The sequence below is a fragment of the Columba livia genome, chromosome 28, assembly GCF_036013475.1.
Source record: "Columba livia isolate bColLiv1 breed racing homer chromosome 28, bColLiv1.pat.W.v2, whole genome shotgun sequence".
Classification (NCBI taxonomy): Eukaryota; Metazoa; Chordata; class Aves; order Columbiformes; family Columbidae; genus Columba; species Columba livia.
The window spans coordinates 2,333,723-2,355,018 of NC_088629.1; the positions used below are offsets into that span (position 1 = coordinate 2,333,723).

A 21,296-nucleotide genomic window follows, 5' to 3' on the forward strand; every position below is an offset into this window, starting at 1 on the left:
CCCATTGCCCCTTGTCCTGTCCCTGGTTGTCACCAGAAGAGCCTGGCTCCATCCTCCTGACACTGCCCCTTTCCATCTTGATCCCCAGCAATGAGTCCCCCCTCAGGCTCCTCTTGTCCAGCTCCAGAGCCCCAGCTCCCTCAGCCTTTCCTCACACGGGAGATGCTCCACTCCCAACGCCCCCGTGTGTCCCCGTGTGTGCTGAGCCCCTGGCACTCAGGGGTGCGCGCCCCGCGTGTGCGTTGGCCCCGGGGTGTACCCTCCCCCCCGCCCGGCACCCACGCGTGTGACACGCCCCGTGCGCCCCCGGTACCGAACTACAGCTCCCGGCGGCCCGCGCGCGGCGCCACGTGAGCGGCGGGAGATTCAAATCGCGGGTGGAGCCGCCGCAGCCGCAGCCATGGACGGAGCGGGAATGGGGCGCTGTGAGTGACCGGGCCGGGCGGGGGCTGACCCTGGGGGACGGGCGGACAGGAGGGTCGGGGGTGCAGGTTAATGTGGGGGTGCACACATCTGGGGGTGCAGGTGGGTCTATGGGTACCGGAGAGTCGGGAGTGCAGGTCCCTGTCGGGTGACAGGCAGGTCTGGGGGGGTAGCGGGGAGTGGGGACAGGTCGATGTGGGCAAACAGGCAGATTTGGGGGTGCAGGTGGGTGTGGGGATACAGGAGGGTCGGGGGTGCAGGTCAGTGTGGGGATGGACAGGTCCAGGGGTGCGGTGGGTGTGTGGGGGGTCTGGAGGTGCAGGTGGGTCTAGGGGACAGGAGGGATGGGGTGCAGGTCAGTGTGGGGGGACAGGCAGGTCTGGGGGTGCAGGTGGGTGGTGGGGGAGGCAGGAGTGTGGGGGTGCAGGTGGGTGTGGGGGGACAGGCAGGTCTGGGGGAGCACAGGGATGTGGGGGGACAGAGGAGGGTCAGGGGTGCAGGTCAATGTGGGGGCACACAGATCTGGGGGTACAGGAGAGTCAGGGGTGCAGGTCAATGTGGGGGGACAGGCAGGTCTGGGGGCACAGGGGCGTATGGGAGGACAGGAGGGGCAGGGGTACAGGGGGGTGTGTGAAGGGTCTGGGGGACAGGCAGGTCTGGGGGTACAGGAGGGTTGGGGTGCAGGTCAGTGTGGGTACAGGCAGGTTTAGGCATGCAGGTGGGTGTGGGGGGGACAGGAGGGTTGGGGTGCAGGCCAATGTGGGGGTGGACAGGTCTGGGGGTGCAGGTGGGTGTGGGGGACAGGAGGGTTGGGGTGCAGGTCAATGTGGGGGTGGACAGGTCTGGGGGTGCAGGTGGGTGTGGGGGGACAGGAGGGTTGGGGTGCAGGTCAATGTGGGGGTGGACAGGTCTGGGGGTGCAGGTGGGTGTGGGGGACAGGAGGGTTGGGGTGCAGGTCAATGTGGGGGTGGACAGGTCTGGGGGTGCAGGTGGGTGTGGGGGACAGGAGGGTTGGGGTGCAGGTCAATGTGGGGGTGGACAGGTCTGGGGGTGCAGGTGGGTGTGGGGGACAGGAGGGTTGGGGTGCAGGTCAATGTGGGGGTGGACAGGTCTGGGGGTGCAAGTGGGTGTGGGGGACAGGAGGGTTGGGGTGCAGGTCAATGTGGGGGTGGACAGGTCTGGGGGTGCAGATGGGTGTGGGGGACAGGAGGGTTGGGGTGCAGGTCAATGTGGGGGTGGACAGGTCTGGGGGTGCAGGTGGGTGTGGGGGGACAGGAGGGTTGGGGTGCAGGTCAATGTGGGGGTGAACAGGTCTGGGGGTGCAGGTGGGTGTGGGGGGACAGGAGGGTTGGGGTGCAGGTCCATGTGGGGGTTGACAGGTCTGGGGGTGCAGGTGGTTGTGGGGGGACAGGAGGGTTGGGGTGCAGGTCAATGTGGGGGTTGACAGGTCTGGGGGTGCAGGTGGGTGTGGGGGGGACAGGAGGGTTGGGGTGCAGGTCAATGTGGGGGTGGACAGGTCTGGGGGTGCAGGTGGCTGTGGGGGGACAGGAGGGTTGGGGTGCAGGTCAATGTGGGGGTTGACAGGTCTGGGGGTGCAGGTGGGTGTGGGGGGGACAGGAGGGTTGGGGTGCAGGTCAATGTGGGGGTTGACAGGTCTGGGGGTGCAGGTGGGTGTGGGGGGGACAGGAGGGTTGGGGTGCAGGTCAGTGTGGATACAGGCAAGTTTGGGGGTGCAGGTGGTTGTGGGGGTACAGGAGGGTCAGGGGGAACAGATCTGGGGGACTGGCTGGAGGGGGGACAGTGGTGGGTCCTGAGGCACCTGGGGACAAGCTGGAGGGACAGATATTGGGGATGTGTCTGGTGGGGTACGAAAGGGACCCCCAACCCGCAGCTGCGTCCCCTCGGGGCGCTGGGCTCCAAGCACCGGCCACGGCCGTTACAAATCTTCATTTGGGTGGGGAAAGGGTGATTAAAAAAGCACCCCCAGAACTGGGGGGCTGATGTCCCCCCGTCACCGCACAGATGAGCGCCGCACCGCCGAGGAGATGGACGAGGAGAGGCGGCAGAACATCGCCTACCAGTATCTGTGTCGCCTGGAGGAAGCCAAGCGGTGAGGCTGGGTCTGGGGGGGACCCTCTGCCTTCAGGCTGAAATTTGGGGGGGGAAAAGGGAGTGCAAGGGAGGGGGGAAGGGGATAAAGCTGTGAAATCGTGCCTGTCGCTGCTGCCCAAAAAACAACCCCCAAAACCAACTCCGAAGGGCCATTCTGGCCCTTCGGAGTTGGTTTTGGGGGTTGTTTTTTGGGGGGGGTGCTCATCCTCTTGCACCCAAACTGAGAAACACCTGTTTGATAAACCCTGCAGCACAGGGTTGAGGGGGACAACCTCTCCCTGCCATGGGGGTGGAGGGGGCAGCGTGTCTCCTTTGGGTGCTGCTTTTCCCACCCAGGGTGTCTGGGTGGGGTATTGGGGGGGGGGGGGGTCCATGATGTGCCCATCTCAACCCTGCCAGCTGGATGGAGACCTGTCTGAGCGAGGAGCTGCCCCCCCCCACGGAGCTGGAGGAGACCCTGCGCAATGGGGTGGTCCTGGCCAAGCTGGGCCACTGTTTCGCCCCCACCGTGGTCCCTCTGAAGAAGATCTACGACCGCGAGCAGACGCGCTACAAGGTAGGACAGCGGCAAGGGGGGGGTGCGTACCCCCAAAATTGTAGGGACCTTTCCACCACTGCTGAATGCAAAGTGGGGATGGGACATACTGATTGCAATTAAGGGATAATTTAATCAAGCAGGGCTTCAGGCTGCCCAGGGTGGGGAGGTCACAGGCTTTGCTTCTGTCTCTAAGCTGGGGGGGGGTTTGAGGGAGAGGGGGAACCCCATGGACAGAACGTGGGGTTCAACCTGATTCCAGCTTCTTCTCTTCCAGGCAGCCGGGCTGCACTTTCGGCACACGGACAACATCAACTACTGGCGTGACGCCATGAGCCACGTGGGGCTTCCCTCGGTAACGTGTCCTCTCCGCTCCCCCGGGCCAAAGCACATGCTGGTCTTTGCCTTTGTGGCGTTGCCGGGGCTGCGCAGCACCAGCTCGGCTTGCGGGGGGAGCTGGCGTTGCAGGGGGGCTTCATCTCTGTCCCCTCACCCTGGGACACCATCCTCCACATGGACCATCCTGGTGGTGTCTCCACCTGAGCCATCTCTGTTTTGTCGGCAGATCTTCCACCCAGAGACCACCGACATCTACGACAAGAAGAACATGCCCCGGGTGGTCTATTGCATCCATGCGCTCAGGTGGGGTCCCTGGCTCAGCACCGGTGCCAAAACCTGGCATGATTCATGTTGGTGCTCAGGAGCCCTTTGGTGGTGTCACCGCGATGGCCTCGGCAGTCGCAGAAGCTTCTAGAGGGAGAAACAAGTAACTGTGTGCTCATGGCGTGTGTCTGCTTCGTCTTTCAGCTTGTACCTCTTCAAGCTGGGGCTGGCTCCTCAGATCCAGGACCTGTACGGGAAGGTGGATTTCACGGGTACGGCACTGCGGGGGAACCGGTGTGGGGCTTTGCCAACAGCGCGCCGGGGTCCCTGCGGTGGGAGGGATGTGGGGAATGAAGACCTTGGCCAAGCTTTCCCAAAGCTGCCTGGGTGACGCTTGGCCCAGGGTGGGTGTTTGCTGTGATTTGGTGGAGGAATGGGGGCTCTGCTGCCACCCCCGCTCCCAGGCTGGGCCCCAGTGATGGTGACACCTCTGTGCTCTGCTCCAGAGGAGGAGATCACCAACATGAAGCGGGAGCTGGAGAAGTACGGCCTGCAGCTGCCCGCCTTCAGCAAGATCGGCGGCATTTTGGCCAACGAGCTCTCGGTGGATGAAGCAGCAGGTGATGGTGCCCAGGGAGGGAGCGGGGCTGGGCGGCAGCCAGGGCAGGATCTTGGCTCAGCCCCCAGATGTCAAATCTGAGCCCAGCAAACTGCATGATGCTCTGGGGAATGCAGCGTGCCCAGTGGCCACCAGCGTCCTGGCTGGTACCAGCACTGGTGTGGCCAGCAGGCCCAGGGCAGTGACCGTCCCTGTGCTGGGACATGGGGAGGATGCACCTCAAATCCTGGGGGCAGTTTTGGGCTCCTCCCACCAAAAAAGGCCTTGAGGTGCTGGAGCGAGTGGAGAGAAGGGAGCGGAGCTGGTGAGGGGCTGGAGCACAATGTGATGGAGACTGAGGGACCTGGGGGTTCAGCTGGAGAACAGGAGCTGAGGGGAGACCTTCTGATCTCTGAACTACCTGAAAGGAGCTTGGAGCCAGGGGGGTCAGGCTCTGCTCCCCAGGAACAAGCGCCAGGAGCAGAGGAAACGGCCTCAAGTTGCGCCAGGGGAGGGTGAGGGTGGATTTAGGAACAATTTCTTGCCCAAAGGGCTGTGGGGCATTGGAACAGGCTGCCCAGGGCAGTGCTGGAGTCACCATCCCTGGAGGGCTGGACAGACGGACATGAGGTTCTCAGGACATGGGGCAGGGACAGGGGTGGGGAACGGTTGGACTCTCGATCCTGAGGGGCTTTTCCAACCAAAACGATTCTGTGATTCTGTTCTCTGGGATGCAGTGGAGGCACCTGGTTGCTCCCCCAGCCCCGTGTGTGGTTGCAGGCGCTGGCATAGCCCCCCCCCAGCCAGCAGTACCCAGGTTTCACATTAGCTACTGTAGAAACACTGATGCCTCCTAGGCGCTGGAGACTGCAGTTTGCTCATTGAGAAGGGCGGTTGCCACCATCATGCGTGGCGTGACTTGTCCCACTGTGCACAGGGACGTAGTGGCTGGTCCATCGTGGCCCCTCTCACCCACCTCCTTCCCTCTCTCCCCCAGTCCACGCTGCGGTGCTGGCCATCAACGAAGCGGTGGAGCGCGGGGTGGTGGCGGAGACGCTGGCCGCCCTGCGCAACCCCAGCGCGATGCTCCTTGACCTGCGCCAGGCGCTGGCGGGTGCCTACCAGGACGTGCTCCACCATGCCAAGCTGGAGAAGGGCAGCAATGCCAGGAACAGGGTGAGGAGGGCACGGGAGGGTCCTGGGGGGCTGGGAGAGGAGCAGCCCCTTCAGTGATGTGCTGGTGGGTGCTTCCAGCTGGGGGTGTCACTTGGTCAGAGACCGTCCCGCCGCGTAGTGGGTAAAACGCAGCCTGGGAGCTCTTGTGCTGGTCACAAGATGGGGGAAGTGGGAGGGAAATATTTGTTTTTGGGGACTGGTTGATCCAGGGATTGGGAAATAAGCGTTTGCATCTGCCAGGGACCCCCTGTGTGGTTTTGGGGTGTGCTTGGGTGGAAAGCTCAAGGTGGGGTGTCCCTCTGCAGTACCTGCAGGGGATCCCGGAGGGAGAGGACATTTACGACCGGTGTCTGACCCAGGCTGAAATCCAAGGGAACATCAACAGAGTGAATGGTGAGCGAACAAACGTCTTCCCTCTTGGGGGGGTCTCCAGAGCTTGTTGGTGGGACTGGGGTACCCCAGGCTGCAGGGAGCGCCTGCCCGGGGCGGGGGGCACAGCAGAAAGGAGCCATGTGCTCAGGCCAGCTTCAGACCCAGTGGGGAGGGGGCTGGGAGTGTATTTCCAAGGAGAAATTACAACTATTGGTATGACGGCTTCAGCTGTAGCTCCCTTTGCTCCCTGGGGCTGTGGGGTGGCTCACCCGCTCGCCTCGTCTGGGTGTGAACTGGTCTCCTTCCCAGTGCTCGGGGCTCTGGAGGACGTGGATGATGCCCTGGAGAGACAGGACGCGCCGGGGCTGCTCCGCGCCCTGCAGGACCCTGTCCTGGCCCTGCGCCACCTCCAGCGCGACAACCTGGACCGGTACCTGGAGCAGCTCAGCGCCGACCGGAAGCAGAAGGCGCTGGTAGGGGCTGGAGAGCCTGTGCCATGGGGTGACCCGGGGCTGCCGTGGTCTCCAGGAGGGAGGGGGGATCCCCCCCATACAGGGGGTGCTCTGCACATAAGCAGTGTTCTGCAAAGGGTGTGAGCGTGGCTGCTTTGTCAGCACGAGCAGGATCTGGTGAGGGACCAGATGTCTGGGCTCAGCACTGGGGCCGGTTCCCTTTAATATATTTACCAATGATCAGGATGAGGGGTCGAGTGCACCCCCAGTGAGTTCATGGACAAGACAAAGTTGGGAGGGAGTGTTGTTGTGCTGAGGGCAGGAGGCTCTGCAGAGGGATCTGGATCGCTGCGCTGAGGCCAATGGTCTGAGTTCAACAAGGCCAAGTGCCGGGTCCTGCGCTTGGGTCACAACAACCCCATGGACGCTGCAGCTGGGGAAGAGCGGCTGGAAAAGGACCTGGGGGTCTTGGTGATGGGCTGAACATGAGCCAAGAGGCCACGGGATCCTGGCTGGTACCAGCACTGGTGTGGCCAGCAGGAACAGGGCAGCGACCGTCCCTGTGCTGGGACCTGGGGAGGAAAAACCGTGAATGCTGGGGGCAGTTTTGGGCTTTTCAGGCCAAGAGAGACCTTGAGGTGCTGGAGCGAGTGGAGAGAAGGGAACGGAGCTGGTGAGGGGCTGGAGCACAAGTGTGATGGAGACTGAGGGACCTGGGGGTTCAGCTGGAGAACAGGAGCTGAGGGGAGACCTTCTGATCTCTGAACTGCCTGAAAGGAGCTTGGAGCCAGGGGGGTCGGGCTCTGCTCCCCAGGAACAAGCGCCAGGAGCAGAGGAAACGGCCTCAAGTTGCGCCAGGGGAGGTTGAGGGTGGATTTAGGAACAATTTCTTCCCCAAAGGGCTGTGGGGCATTGGAACAGGCTGCCCAGGGCAGTGCTGGAGTCACCATCCCTGGAGGGCTGGACAGACGGACATGAGGTTCTCAGGACATGGGACAGGGACAGGGCTGGGGAACGGTTGGACTCAATGATCTTGAGGGGCTTTTCCAACCAAAATGATTCTATGAAGCCCCTTTTTCTGCAGGATCTGGGCTACATGGAGCTGCTGGAGCAGCAGGAGGTGGTGGCCGGGATCCTGGTGGCCAACAAGATGGGCGATGAGGAGCGAGCCAGTGAGTTGACCGTGATGGACGCTGGGCTTGTGGCAGCTTTTGCTGCCCAGAGCAGCCCCTGGAGCTGGTGGTCCTACTAACAGCTGGGACAAGTCACCCCAGTGGGGATGGGGCACGGCCCCCCCGTGCAGCCCCCATGCCTGCTCACCCTGGGCTCCCCCGCAGTGCTGCAAGCTGTCAGCCGCATCAACGCGGCCATCCGCCGAGGGACAGCGGCCCAAACGCTGGAAGCGCTGATGGACCCTGCGGCGCAGCTGCCTGTCGTGTACCCCCCGGCTGCCGCCCTGTACCAGCACCAGCTGGCCCTGCTGCAGCGCCAGCACCCGCGGGTGAGAACTCGCTGGGGACCCCTGGGTGGGGAGGGATTGGTGTGAGGATGGGGGTGGTCCTGTACATCTGAGGGGATGCTGGGGCTGGAGGCACAGGTGTCAGTGTGTCTGCCCACACTGTGCAGGGCGAGCTGGGGCAGGAGGAGCTCTTCGTGGCTGTGGAGATGCTTTCGGCCGTGGTGCTGGTTAACCGAGCCTTGGATGCCAGGGATGCCCGTGGGCTCTGGAGCAGCCTGGCCAGCCCTGCCCTGGGCCTGGCGGCAGTGGAGGAATCGAATGCGCAGAGGTGAGGATGCCGGTCTTGGTGTTTGGGGTGGCTGGGGGGGAACAGTCCCTTGGGAGTGGGTGGCCAGGGGGCCTGGGGATTGTGCAGGCCAATGGCATCCTGGGGTGTATTACAAGGGGGGTGGCTAGTAGATAGAGAGAGGTTCTCCTGCCCCTCTACTCTGCCCTGGTGAGACCACACCTGGAATATTGTGTCCAGTTGTGGCCCCTCAGTTCCAGCAGGACAGGGAACTGCTGGAGAGAGTCCAGCGTAGGGCAACCAAGATGCTGGAGGGAGTGGAGCATCTCCCTTATGAAGAAAGGCTGAGGGAGCTGGGGCTCTGTAGTTTGGAGAAGAGGAGACTAAGGGGGGACCTCATTAATGTTTATAAATATATAAAGGGTGAGTGCCATGAGGATGGAGCCAGGCTCTTCTCGGTGGCAAACAATGATAGGACAAGGGGTAATGGGATCAAGCTGGAACACAAGAGGTTCCGCTTAAATTTGAGAAGAAACTACTTCTCAGTGAGGGTGGCAGAGCCTGGCCCAGGCTGCCCAGGGGGGTTGTGGAGTCTCCTCTGCAGACATTCCAACCCGCCTGGACATGTTCCTGTGTAACCTCATCTGGGTGTTCCTGCTCCAGCAGGGGGATTGGACTGGATGATCTTTTGAGGTCCCTTCCAATCCCAAACATACTGTGATACTGTGTTTCAGCAGCGTTGCTGCCCTGTGCCTTACCCTTTCCCCTTGGAAAAGCAAGGTGGCAGCTTTGGCAGGTGCCGTTCCTACCTAAAATCATGGAATCATGGTTGGAAAAACCCATCAAGATCATCAAGTCCAACCATTCCCCACCCCGGCACTGCTCCATGTCCTGAGAACCTCCTGTCCGTCTGTCCAGCCCTCCAGGGATGGTGACTCCAGCACTGCCCTGGGCAGCCTGTTCCAATGCCCCACAGCCCTTTGGGGAAGAAATTGTTCCTAAATCCACCCTCAACCTCCCCTGGTGCAACTTGAGGCCGTTTCCTCTCCTGTCACTTCTTACTTGGGAGAAGAGCCCAAACCGCATCCCTTCTTGGCTCCAACCTCCTTTCAGCCACTGCCCTGTGTCTCTCCTGCAGGTATTTTGAGGACTTACTGCAGCTGAAAGGCCAACGTAGGGTCGCAGGAGCTGAATTCCTGAGCTGGAATGACATTCAGGACAGCGTGAACAACACCAATTCATCAGTGCAAGAGGAAAACGACCGTGAGTCCTGCTCCTGGCGGGGGTTGGTCAAGCAGGGTGTTCTGCAAACTTTCCAGGAGAGATGTTGCACTGGGAGCCCACCCTGAATCAGACACCAGGGAAACTTGCACTGCCCTGGGCTGTGACACTATTGTGCTCCTGGGGTGGGGGCTGAACCCCTGTCCCCTCCATGCCATGCAGGTGTCCTTGCTGTCAGGCTGATCAACGAGGCGCTGGTGCAGCCGGACCCTGAGAAGACGCTGGCGGCGTTGCTGCTGCCGGCAGCTGCCCTGCCCGGCATCGTCCTCCCGACCGCGCGGCGCTACCACGATGTCCTGGTGCAGGCGCGACGCCTGAAAGCCCAGGTGGGATGGAACCCCCTCCGGTGATTCAGTAGCCCCCCTTGGCAACACAGCATCCCCCATCACTCGGTACCCCCCCCCCCCCCCCCAGCATCCCCCATCACTCGGTACCCCCCCCCCCCCCAGCATCCCCCATCACTCGGTACCCCCCCCCCCCAGCATCCCCCATCACTCGGTACCCCCCCCCCCCCCAGCATCCCCCATCACTCGGTACCCCCCCCCAGCATCCCCCATCACTCGGTACCCCCCCCCAGCATCCCCCATCACTCGGTACCCCCCCCCCAGCATCCCCCATCACTCGGTACCCCCCCCCAGCATCCCCCATCACTCGGCATCCCCCATCACTCGGTACCCCCCCCCGGCATCCCCCATCACTCGGTACCCCCCCCCGGCATCCCCCATCACTCGGTACCCCCCCCCAGCATCCCCCATCACTCGGTACCCCCCCCCCCCAGCATCCCCCATCACTCGGTACCCCCCCCCCCCCAGCATCCCCCATCACTCGGTACCCCCCCCCCCCCAGCATCCCCCATCACTCGGTACCCCCCCCCCCCCCAGCATCCCCCATCACTCGGTACCCCCCCCGCCCCAGCATCCCCCATCACTCGGTACCCCCCGCCCCAGCATCCCCCATCACTCGGTACCCCCCCGCCCCAGCATCCCCCATCACTCGGTACCCACAGCAACACAGCATCCCCCATCGCTCGGTGCCCCCCGGCATCCCCCATCGCTCGGTGCCCCCCGGCATCCCCCATCGCTCGGTGCCCCCCGGCATCCCCCATCGCTCGGTACCCCCCGGCATCCCCCATCGCTCGGTACCCCCCGGCATCCCCCATCGCTCGGTACCCCTGGCAGCACAGCACCCTGCAAAGCTGAAGGTGCTTGAGGGGTGATGTGCTGCAAGACTGAAGCTCTTGGGGGCTGCCCAGCTCTCTAGACCCCATCTTTCCCCTCCGTATCCCCCTGTCTCGCAGGCCACAGCGGATGATGGAGCTGAGCTGTGGTGGGAGGAGATCCAGGAGGGGGTCTGCAGGGCCAACCAGGACACGGCGGCAGCCCGGAGCAGTGAGTGCTCTCCCCGGAATGAGTGCTGGGTCCTGGCCCTATCAGCCAGGGAGGTGGTGTGGGGGGCAAGAAGGGGCTCACGTGAACCCCTTTTCTCCCGCAGTGGCTTTGGGCATGGCTGCCATCAACCAGGCCATCAAGGAGGGGAAGGCGGCGCAGACCCTGCGGGTGCTGCTCAACCCCGCTGTGTCCCTGCGCGGCGTGGTCAGCGCCTGTGCCGCCGCCTACCAGGACCGGCTGGCGGCTCTGATGGCCACCAAGAGTCAAGCGGGTAACAGGTTGGGGGGTGCAAAACCTTCCCCCTCTTCAAGGAGCCAGGAGTGTACCCCTGTCCCTGCTGTTTGGGGAGCACAATCCTCCCCCAAGCATCCCCCTATATCATCGTGTCCGCCCCCCCATATCGTCATCGTCATCGTGTCCCCCTGCCCATATCGTCATCGTGTCCGTTCCTGCCCCCCATATCGTCGTGGTTGTCGTGTGTGTCCCCCCCCCCCCCCCCATATCGTCGTGGTCGTCGTGTCCCCCCCCCCCCCCCCCATATCGTTGTGGTCGTCGTGTCCCTCCTCCTCCATATCGTCGTGGTCGTCGTGTGTGTCCCCCCCCCCCCCCCATATCGTCGTGGTCATCGTGTGTGTCCCCCCCCCCCCCCATATCGTCGTGGTCATCGTGTGTGTCCCCCCCACCCCCCCCTATATCGTCGTGGTCATCGTGTGTGTCCCCCCCCCCCCATATCGTCGTGGTCATCGTGTGTGTCCCCCCCCCCATATCGTCGTGGTCATCGTGTGTGTCCCCCCCACCCCCCCCCATATTGTTGTGGTCATCGTGTGTCCCCCCCCCATATTGTCGTCATCGTGTCCCCTTGTCTCCCCGTGCAGGGAGCGCGCAGCTGGGCTGGGTCCGGCACAGGCTGGCGGACGGCACCGACTTCTACCTGAGCCTGCAGAGCCTGGAGGGCGGCTGGCAGCGCCCGCGCCACGGCGCCCCCAACACCACGCACCTGAGCCGGGACGAGATCCAGGTACGGGCAGGACGGGGCTGGCTGGGCGCTGGTGGCATCGCTGGGGGCTGAGCTTGGTGCATCGTGTTCCCCACAGTCGATCATCACTCAAGTGACCGCTGCGCACGACCGGGAGTGCCTGTGGGCGTCCAACGTCGCCTTCGTGGTGCGGCTGCAGGCTCGGCTGCGGGGCTTCCTCGTGCGCCGGGACTTCGCGGCACGACGGCACGTCCTGTGGGAGCAGCGCCCAGCGGCCACCAGGATCCAGGTGACGCTGCCAGGAGCTGTCCCTCCCCTTGGGGGGGATGCAAACCATGGGTGACTGTTGGCAGAATCCTCTGGCGGTTTGGGAGCACCAGTGCTGCTCTGTATATTTAACAGCCAGAACTCAGCCAAGGTGCTGCAGAGGATGTGATGGGGCTTGTTTTTCCTCATAGCAGCTGCTCTGGGAGCTGGTTTGCTCTCTTTTCCTATCTTGTGTTATTGTAGAATCATTTTGGTTGGAAAATCCCTTCAAGATCATCAAGTTCAACCATTCCCCACCCCGGCACTGCCCCATGTCCGGAGAACCTCATGTCCGTCTGTCCAACCCCCCAGGGATGGTGACTCCAGCACTGCCCTGGGCAGCCTGTTCCAATGCCCCACAGCCCTTTGGGGAAGAAATTGTTCCCACATCCAACCTCAACCTCCCCTGGCGCAACTTGAGGCCGTTTCCTCTGCTCCTGGCGCTTGTTCCTGGGGAGCAGAGCCCGACCCCCCTGGCTCCAAGCTCCTTTCAGGCAGTTCAGAGATCAGAAGGTCTCCCCTCAGCTCCTGTTCTCCAGCTGAACCCCCAGGTCCCTCAGTCTCCATCACACTTGTGCTCCAGCCCCTCACCAGCTCCGTTCCCTTCTCTCCACTCGCTCCAGCACCTCAAGGCCTTTCTTGGTGGGAGGTGATCCCACCACCCCTGGTGCCGCCATTTTGAGCCCTGAGGTGATTCTGGTGCCGCCATTCTGAGCCCTGAGGTGAGGGGCCCAAAACTGCCCCAAGGATTCGCGGTTTGGCCTCCCCAGGTCCCAGCACAGGGACGGTCACTGGTCCTGCTGGCCACTATCTTCCCATATTGTGTGGTCTTTAAAAAACCACGTTGTGCATATCTCAGTACCTGGTGTCTTTTCTCGCTGCCAGGCTTGCTGGAGAGGGTTCAAGCAGCGCAGAGCTTACCAGGAGAGGCTGCGTTACCTGCGGGACAACACAGATGCTGCAATAAAGGTTTGGAAGGCTCTTGCTCTTCCCCTTTTGTTCTTACACTGGATATCACCGCCCGTGTGCTCGGTGATGAGCGCGGCATTTCCCCCCCACCCAGCAAAGAGGAAAATGGGGGGGTATATGGCAGCTGGGTGAGAGAATGGGGAGAGCTCAGGATGGTGGGGAATGTCTTGCAGAAAACCCCACTTTTTTCCCCTATTCCACCTTTTTGCTTTGGGCAAGTGAGTCCTTCCAGCATCCAACTGCTTGCACATCTCTCCCAGATCCAGGCGGGCGTGAGGATGTGGCAGGTTCGGAAAAGGTACCAGGAGAGGCTGCGGTACTTCAGGCAGAACGTGAGTGATGGGACAGGGAGGAAAACGGCTCCCGGGAGCATGAGGTGGAGGATGGAGGGGATGATCCTGTGGTCAGACCTCTGTCCCCGGGCGCTCTGGCACAGCTGGAGGGAGAAACCGCGTCCTTGCAGGGGGATGGATGGGAAGGAAAAGGTGCCTGGTGGGTGTGGGAGCTGAATTATTAGTGTCTGTAAAGTGTGAGGGGGGAGAAACCACTCTGTTTGCACCAAAAGCCAATGAGGACTTCCAGATGCCCAGAGGGAAGGTAATTTGGGGGGAAAAGGGGTGTGTGGCTGCAGGAAGCAAAGTGGCATCTCTGGGGTTGCTGTGAGATGCAGCAAGTGGGGGGGGGCGTGATTACCAAGGAGGGTGAAACCCCGAAATCCCCCGTGGGTTTTGCAGCCCCTTGTCCTGGGTGTGGGCAGATTCCCAGGGGTGGGAGCGGGCAGCTGGGTGTTCCCGGGCTGCTTCGGGCAAACATCCCCCATCCCCTTGTTTGTTTTGGCAGGTTAAAGCTGTAATAAAAATCCAGGCTTTTGTGCGAGCCAACAAGGCCCGTGGGGATTACAGGATGCTGGGTAAGTGTCGCTCGTCTCTGCTCTGAAGTGGGTGTAATTAATTGGGAAGGGGTCTCTGCCTCGGCACTCGCTGGCCCAGCACAGTGGGGCAGTGGTGGCAGGCTGGCCACCAGTGTCACCGTGGCAAGCATGAGTGTGGCAGAGGCTCGGTGGCCTCTCAGCATCGCATAGTGTGACTGGGAAGGTATTGCAGAGCATGGTGACACCTTGTTGTGTTTCCTGGTGTTACAAATGCTTTTTTGGGGAGGAGGATGCGGGTGTCTCTGCAAGACGCTGGGGCTCTGAGGCTCCACAGTGGGGGTGGCCGCTCAGTTTTGCCCACGAGTGACGGTGGCACCGTGCCTTGCTGCAGTCCACGCAAGGAGCCCACCGCTCAGCATCGTCCGGCGCTTCATCCACCTGCTGGAGCAGAGCCAGCACGACTTCTGGGAGGAGTCGGAGGTGCTGCGGCTGCAGGAGGAGGTGGTGAAGAGGATCCGTGCCAGCCGGCAACTGGAGAGCGACCTGGACCTCATGGACATCAAGATCGGGCTGCTGGTCAAGAACAGGATCACGCTGCAGGTGGGAAGGAGGAGACACTTCAGTGTCTGAGCTGTTCGGGCAGGCAGAGCTGATCCTTCACTCTCTGGCATCGCAGCTTGAACGTCTCTCCACTTTGCTTTTAAAGGTGTTGAAGGGATTTGGAGGGTGTTGGTCTCTTCTGCCAAATAACAAGTGATAGAATGAGAGGAAATGGCCTTAAGTGGCACCAGGAGAGGTTGAGGTTGGATCTGGGGAACAATTTCTTCCCCAAAGGGCTGTGGGGCATTGGAACAGGCTGCCCAGGGCAGTGCTGGAGTCACCATCCCTGGAGGGTTGGACAGACGGACATGAGGTTCTCAGGACATGGGGCAGGGACAGGGGTGGGTTATGGTTGGACTCAACGATCTTGAAGGGCTTTTCCAACTGAAATGATTTTGATTCTCTCTGCTTGCCCCGTGGTTCCAGGAGGTTGTCTCCCATTGCAAGAAGCTGACCAAGAAGAACAAGGAGCAGCTCTCAGAGATGATGGCCATAGACAAGCAGAAAGGGCTCAAGTCGCTCAGCAAGGAGAAGCGGCAGAAGCTGGAGGCCTACCAGCACCTCTTCTACCTGCTGCAGGTGGGACTGGGGGGGCTCTGCTGTGTCCCCCACAGCTGGGGAGCAGTGTGGGGACCCCTCCCACCCCATGACACCTGGGGTTAAGCTTGGTGTCCCTCATCCCTGCAGACCCAGCCTGTGTACTTGGCCCGGCTGATCTTCCAGATGCCCCAGAACAAGTCCACCAAGTTCATGGAGTCGGTGATCTTTACACTTTACAACTACGCGTCCAACCCCCGGGAGGCTTATCTGCTGCTCCAGCTTTTCAAAGCAGCACTGCAGGAGGAGATCAGGTGGGTGGCCATGGGTGCCCTGGTTTGGAGACAGTTCTGGGAAAAGGCTGGACCAGGAGCATCAGCTTGGATGCAGTTGTCTCCACTGGCTGCTGCCTCCTGTGTTAGGGAACAAACACACTAGTCAATACCCTTGCTCCCATCCATCCCATTGTTCTCCCCAGGTCCAAGGTGGACCACGTCCATGACATCCTGACGGGGAACGCCACGGTGATCCGGCTGGTGGTCAGCTTCTACCGCAACGCGCGTGGGCAGAACGCCCTGCGGCAGATCCTGGGGGGCCCGGTGCAGGAGGTCCTGCGGGACAAGACCCTCAGCATCCGCACCGACCCCGTGGACATCTACAAGGCGTGGATCAACCAGACCGAGTCGCAGAGCGGGCAGAAAAGGTCAGGCCCTGGGCAAGGAGGCTTGGCATGACCTCAGGGTTGATGGGATGGGGATGCAGACGTTGTCTTCCATCCACAGCAAGCTCCCGTACGAGGTCAGCCCCGAGCAGGCTCTCAGCCACACCGAGGTCCAAAGGCGCTTGGATATTTCTATCCGCAACCTCCTTGCGATGACGGACAAGTTCGTCTCTGCCATCACCTCTTCTGTAGACAAGATCCCGTATGTACCTCAGTGGTTTGTACACGTGTCTGTGCAGCACTGTCAGCTTGAAGGCAGCTTCAGCAAGGCCTTGGAAAGGGAGGTTGGGTGATGGGGGCTTCCCAACCCCTTAGTTGAGGTCCTCCCAACCCACAGTTGCTGCAGGATCGAGTTACTGAACTGTGTTCAGGTTTAGGCCACTCAGGCCTTGAGGTGCTGGAGCGAGTGGAGAGAAGGGAACGGAGCTGGTGAGGGGCTGGAGCACAAGTGTGATGGAGGCTGAGGGACCTGGGGGTTCAGCTGGAGAACAGGAGCTGAGGGGAGACCTTCTGATCTCTGAACTGCCTGAAAGGAGCTTGGAGCCAGGGGGGGTCGGGCTCTGCTCCCCAGGAACAAGCGCCAGGAGCAGAGGAAACGGCCTCAAGTTGCGCCAGAGGAGGTTGAGGTTGGTTTAGGAACAATTTCTTCCGCAAAGGGCTGTGGGGCATTGGAACAGGCTGCCCAGGGCAGTGCTGGAGTCACCATCCCTGGAGGGTTGGACAGACGGACATGAGGTTCTCAGGACGTGGGGCAGTGTCAGGGTGGGCTAATGGTTGGACTCTTGATCTTGAGGGGCTTTTCCAGCCAAAATCATTCCACGGTGAAGGCCCCTCTGGGGGTGCCTGAGCTGGCAGCAGGGTGGAGGGGGGGACCTGTGATGGATGCTGCAGCCTCCAGCTCCAGTCTCTGTGGGTTCCTCCATCACCCCAAGGCTGGAGCTGGGTGCTGCTTGTGTTGAGTAGGGATGGGGCAGGGTGCTGAGCCTGGTGCTGCTCTGCGTGCTGATGGGACCTCTCCCTGCTTTCTCCTCAGCTATGGGATGCGCTACGTGGCCAAAATCCTCAGGACATCCCTGGCTGAGAAGTTCCCCAAGGCGCCAGAGGAGGAGATTGACAAGGTATCCTGGGGCTGGAGAGCCATGTGGCTTGGTGGCCTTCAGCCACGTGCATGTGTGGAGGGACACGATCCTTCCACAGAAGGTCAAGTTCCCTTGACTTGAAAAACTCCTTCAAGTCAATGTTTTCCTTGAGCCACCGAGGAAATGCCCATGGTAGCTGTTCTCTGTGCTGCTGTTCCCTCGCGGAGGGTCCCACCGGGCCGTGCAAGGACAAAACAGCTCAGCTACCACCTCCTCGGGCACCAGCCGCCTATTCCTGAACACCCAGCCTGTCTTGTGCCCTAGATCGTGGGGAACCTGCTCTACTACCGCTTCATGAACCCGGCAGTGGTGGCCCCTGATGGCTTTGACATCGTGGACATCTCGGCTGGGGTGACCCTGCACCCCGACCACCGCCGCAGCCTGGGCTCCATCGCCAAAGTGCTGCAGCATGCAGCCGCCCGCAAGGCCTTCGACGGGGAGAATGCGCATCTCTGCGGGGTCAACCGGTACCTGGAGGACACCTACCACAAGTTTAGGTGGGCACTGGGATGGCATTGGGCTGGGAGAGCGGCTGGGGGCCGGTGGAAGGGTTTGGGGCTGACTGCAGAGGTCCTCCCTCCCAGGAGGTTCATCGCTGCTGCTTGCTGCGTCCCGGAGCCAGAAGAGAGGTTTAACGTGGATGAGTACTCTGAGATGGTGGCAGTGGCCAAACCGGTCATCTACATCACAGTGGGGGAGCTCATCAACACGCACAAGGTAATCAAACCCACCGCAGAGACGCAGGGACCATCTCCTCTGCTCTCACCTCCTGGGCTTCCTGCTGTATTTCATCACCTCCTCTGTACCACCAGCACAGCTCTTTCCTGGCCCTTTTTACCTTTTAAGCAAGGAAATAATCTAGATCCTGAAGGTTCTCCACTGCTTGTCCTTCTCTGAACCTCATAACTTTGCAGTCCCCGCTCGGGTGTGAAGGCTGTTGTGTCATTCCCAGCTGGCCTTCTCTCCCTGTTCTTCTTTGCCGCTCACCCTCCTCCCTTGCACCATCCAGCTCCTGCTCGAGCACCAGGACTCCATCGCTCCACAGCACGGAGACCCCCTGCACGAGCTGCTGGAAGATCTCGATGAGCTTCCTACGGTCCAGGCCCTTGTTGGTAGGTAGAGCTCTGTGTTCCTCCTCCTGCCAGGGTGGGTGGTGATGCCGATGGTTTTCTCGCATGAAGCTCTAGCTGGGTTGCTTTGGGCTTGGGGAAGCCAACCCTCCGGAGCCACACGTGGCTACTCGGGCTCTCTCTGCCCTCGCAGGGGAGAGCGTTCCCAGCCCGGTGGACGGCAGTGCCGAGCAGGGACTCGCCCACCTCAGCAAAATGGAGATGTCCCTCACCCTCACCGGCAAGCTGGTGCCGGTGACCAGCAGCGAGGACAGCGATGCCAGGAGCTTGCTGCTGAGGTGAGAACGGGCTCTGGGAGCTCCAGGGGGGCTCTTGGAGGTTGGGATGCTCGCGGGGGGCAAGAAAACCTTGGGAGACAACTAAGTAATGTGCTGCTTTGGTAGAAGGGGGTCATGGTCCTGAGGAGCCTCCCTCCACCTCTCTCTCTCTGGTCTCTAGCACCAAGCAGATGCTGGTGGACGTGATCCAGTCGCAGGCAGGAGATTCCCTCACAGAGATCCTGTGGACACGGGCCTCGGAGCATGAGGTGGGATGCACGAGGCTGCTGCTGGGATGAGCTAAAAGAATTCTCAACGAAAAGGCAAACAAGCCACGGGCAACACGCTGCCCTGCTCATCTCGAAGGCTGGGGCACTGTTCTTATGTTCCAGCAGGAGCTGGTCTCTTTCTTTTTCTTAGAAAGCATATATTTTGGGCTAGGAGACATTCATATCAAAAGGGGCGGTGGGGGGGTGGGTTTAGCTGCTCCATCTCCTCCTGTCCCATTCCAGCAGGGTGCCAGGCTCACCCTATCTTGTCTCGCCCCCAGGAAGCCTCTCACGAGCATCTCATGCGCAGGAGAGCGCTGCGGGACGCCCAGACCCCCGTCACGCTGAAACACAACCGCTCCCTGGCCGCCAACAACCAGCTCTCCATGGAGGACAAGAAGCGCAAGATCATCCGCAACCTGCGGCGCTTGGAGAGCCTGGGGCTGGTGGACTCTGCTCACCAGTACCAGGAGCTCATCAACCAGCTGGCCAAGGTGTGCTGGGGGACGCTGATCTGGGACGTCACCTCGCTAAAGCCACCTGAGATCTCACTTGTGTGCTTCAACCATGCCCTGGGTGAGCTGTATAGCTTTTCTTGTATGGCTTTGTTTCCTCCAGGACATCCGCAACCAGCGGCGGTACCGGCAGCACCGCAGAGAGGAGCTCCTGAAGCTGCGACAGACCTTGCAGGGCCTCAACGCCAAGACCTTGTTTTACGAGGAGCAAATAGATTATTACAACCAGTACATCAAGACCTGTCTCGACAACCTGGCGGCCAGCAACAAGTATGTTTCCTTACAAAAAAAAACCCAATAGTTTTTAAGCAATATATACATGTTTTCATTGCTGTCTGGATGTTGTGAGGTCTGAGGCTGGAGTCCGGCTCTGAGCGTGTGGTCCCTTCTCTTCAAGGGTCAGCGGGAAGAACAAGAAGCTGCAGCCGCTGCGCTACACAGCGGCCCGATTGTTTGACAAGGGGGTGCTGCTGGAGATCGAGGAGCTGCCGCTCAGCCAGTATGTAACTCCTGCTCTGCGCTGAGCTTGGGCAGGAGCAGCAAAACAGCCCGGGAGGAGGGCGCACAAGGGCCTGGCGTTGTCCCTCCCCAGGCTGGGGCTGTTTGGTCCGGGTACAACTGGAACATGGGATGGTTGGGATGTGGAGGGGTTTTTGGGCTCCTTGAAGGCGCTTTTGGTAGCGAGCACCTCTGTCCCTTCAGGTTCAGGAATGTGATCTTTGACATCATCCCCTGCGAGGAATCGGGCAGGTTCCAGGTGAAAGCCAAGTTCATGGGGATCGACATGGAGCGGTTCCAGCTGCACTACCAGGTGGGGAAGCTGCTCTAGGGGTGGGTGGTGCCCCCACACCTGGTTTTGGGGGCACCGGGAGCCCTGAGCTGCGGACACCTCGCTGTGCGCCTTGCTGCTGCAGCCCCAGCTCTGTGCTGAGGGTGGGACAGACCCCCCGGTGCAGCGGTGACCGTCACCTCTCCTGCAGGACCTGCTGCAGCTGCAATACGAGGGTGTAGCCGTCATGAAGATGTTCGATAAGGCCAAAGTCAACGTCAACCTGCTCATTTTCCTCCTCAACAAGAAGTTCTTCAAGAAGTAACAGGGGGCGGGTGGGGGATACGGGCATGCTTGGGGGGCCGGTGCTCCTGGGCCACCGTGTCTCTGCGCAGGGAAAGCTGCTGCTTGCAATGGAGTTTTCCTGCCCGCTTACAGCGTTTGAGCATCCGCAGCCACCGGCACCCAGTGCGGAGCCCTTGGAGCTCAGCCCCGGGCCCCCCCGAATCCCTTGAGCCCCCCCGGTCCTGTTTGCGCAGGCGTGAGCTGGACCTGACCCCCCCCACGGACCATTAGCTGCCCCAGCTTTTGTGGCCTGCAGCACTTTTAAGTATCTTTTTCCATGGGTATTTTGGCTGTTTCGTTGCTGTTTAGCGAACAGCTGGCTGCTCGAGGACACTATGGATTTCTGGACACTATACATGCTTTTAGTGATTAAATAAAGGTATTTTAATATATTTTTCTTCCCGCTAAAGGTGTGGAAATGGCAGAATTAGACTTCTAGGAGGCTCAGAAAAGGAGAATATAGAGGCAATAACTGCTTCCGAAGACACTCATGGGCTGTTCCCTAGTAAGTCAAAGTGCAATGGGAGATGTTTATGGTTTGAATTCATTTCATTGTGTGTTCCCCAGCCAGGCTGGGGGCAGAAATAAAGGAGGGAGCTGCTGTCCTGTTCTACAAAGAAGGTTTTTTGGGACACCTCTATTGCTGCTTCAGTAACTGCCCCAGCTCAACGCTCCCCTCCTGCTTTGTGACATTGGTGACAATTCCTGCAGCCCCATCCCTCGGCGTCTGACTCAGCGCTGCTTCCACTCGGCTCTTGCACGGGGAGTTTAGGCCGCTTTCAAACACACTTAATTCCTGAATAAATACTATGATTACGTCTCATGAAGACTATGATTACATCTCTGGAGGAATGAATGGGGATCAAGCTGCAGCACTCCTGCAGTTCTCAAGCAGGATGTGGTTAAGCTGTTGGGCGCTGTGCTGCCAGCAGGGATGAGGGCTCTGGGGGTTGCTGGTGTATATTACCTATCGTCATGTTTTATATTGCTTTTCTTTTCTTGCTTTCAGTGGAAAAAAAGCTGCCATTTCCCTGCAGGTTTGCCACCATCTCCTCCAGCAGCTGTTGGCTTTGCAGGAACAGCATTTGACACTGAAACTATTTATTTGTGATGTTCAGGGGCTGGAGGGGGAGCCTGATGTAAAAAGCTCTGTATAATGACAATAATCCCCAGCTACTTCTTTACAGTGTAGGGGAAAGGGACCTGG

At 60.6% G+C, this 21,296-nt stretch overlaps 1 protein-coding gene across 2 annotated transcripts; it reads left to right on the top strand.

Moving 5' to 3' along the window:
* Positions 1-346: 346 nt before the first annotated feature.
* IQGAP3 (IQ motif containing GTPase activating protein 3) lies at positions 347-20,912 on the top strand. 2 transcript variants are annotated; one of them, XM_065042942.1, is made up of 38 exons: positions 347-425; positions 2,446-2,533; positions 2,935-3,091; positions 3,348-3,425; positions 3,636-3,712; positions 3,878-3,945; positions 4,180-4,293; positions 5,269-5,447; positions 5,753-5,840; positions 6,129-6,292; positions 7,356-7,443; positions 7,609-7,772; positions 7,898-8,058; positions 9,155-9,279; positions 9,460-9,623; positions 10,595-10,685; positions 10,789-10,956; positions 11,561-11,703; positions 11,780-11,950; positions 12,853-12,936; positions 13,197-13,268; positions 13,777-13,846; positions 14,199-14,407; positions 14,834-14,986; positions 15,095-15,258; positions 15,423-15,647; positions 15,727-15,867; positions 16,699-16,783; positions 17,069-17,301; positions 17,389-17,521; positions 17,814-17,916; positions 18,068-18,212; positions 18,373-18,460; positions 18,742-18,954; positions 19,079-19,245; positions 19,373-19,474; positions 19,678-19,786; positions 19,956-20,912. In XM_065042942.1, the coding sequence occupies exons 1-38, from the start codon at positions 401-403 to the stop codon at positions 20,067-20,069; spliced, it is 4,923 nt and encodes a 1,640-aa protein (XP_064899014.1). In that variant the 5' UTR covers positions 347-400; the 3' UTR covers positions 20,070-20,912. The 2 variants fall into 2 exon arrangements, with proteins under 2 accessions (XP_064899014.1, XP_064899015.1); XM_065042943.1 differs by having other exon boundaries at positions 392-425; positions 2,411-2,533.
* The last annotated feature ends 384 nt before the right edge of the window (positions 20,913-21,296 follow it).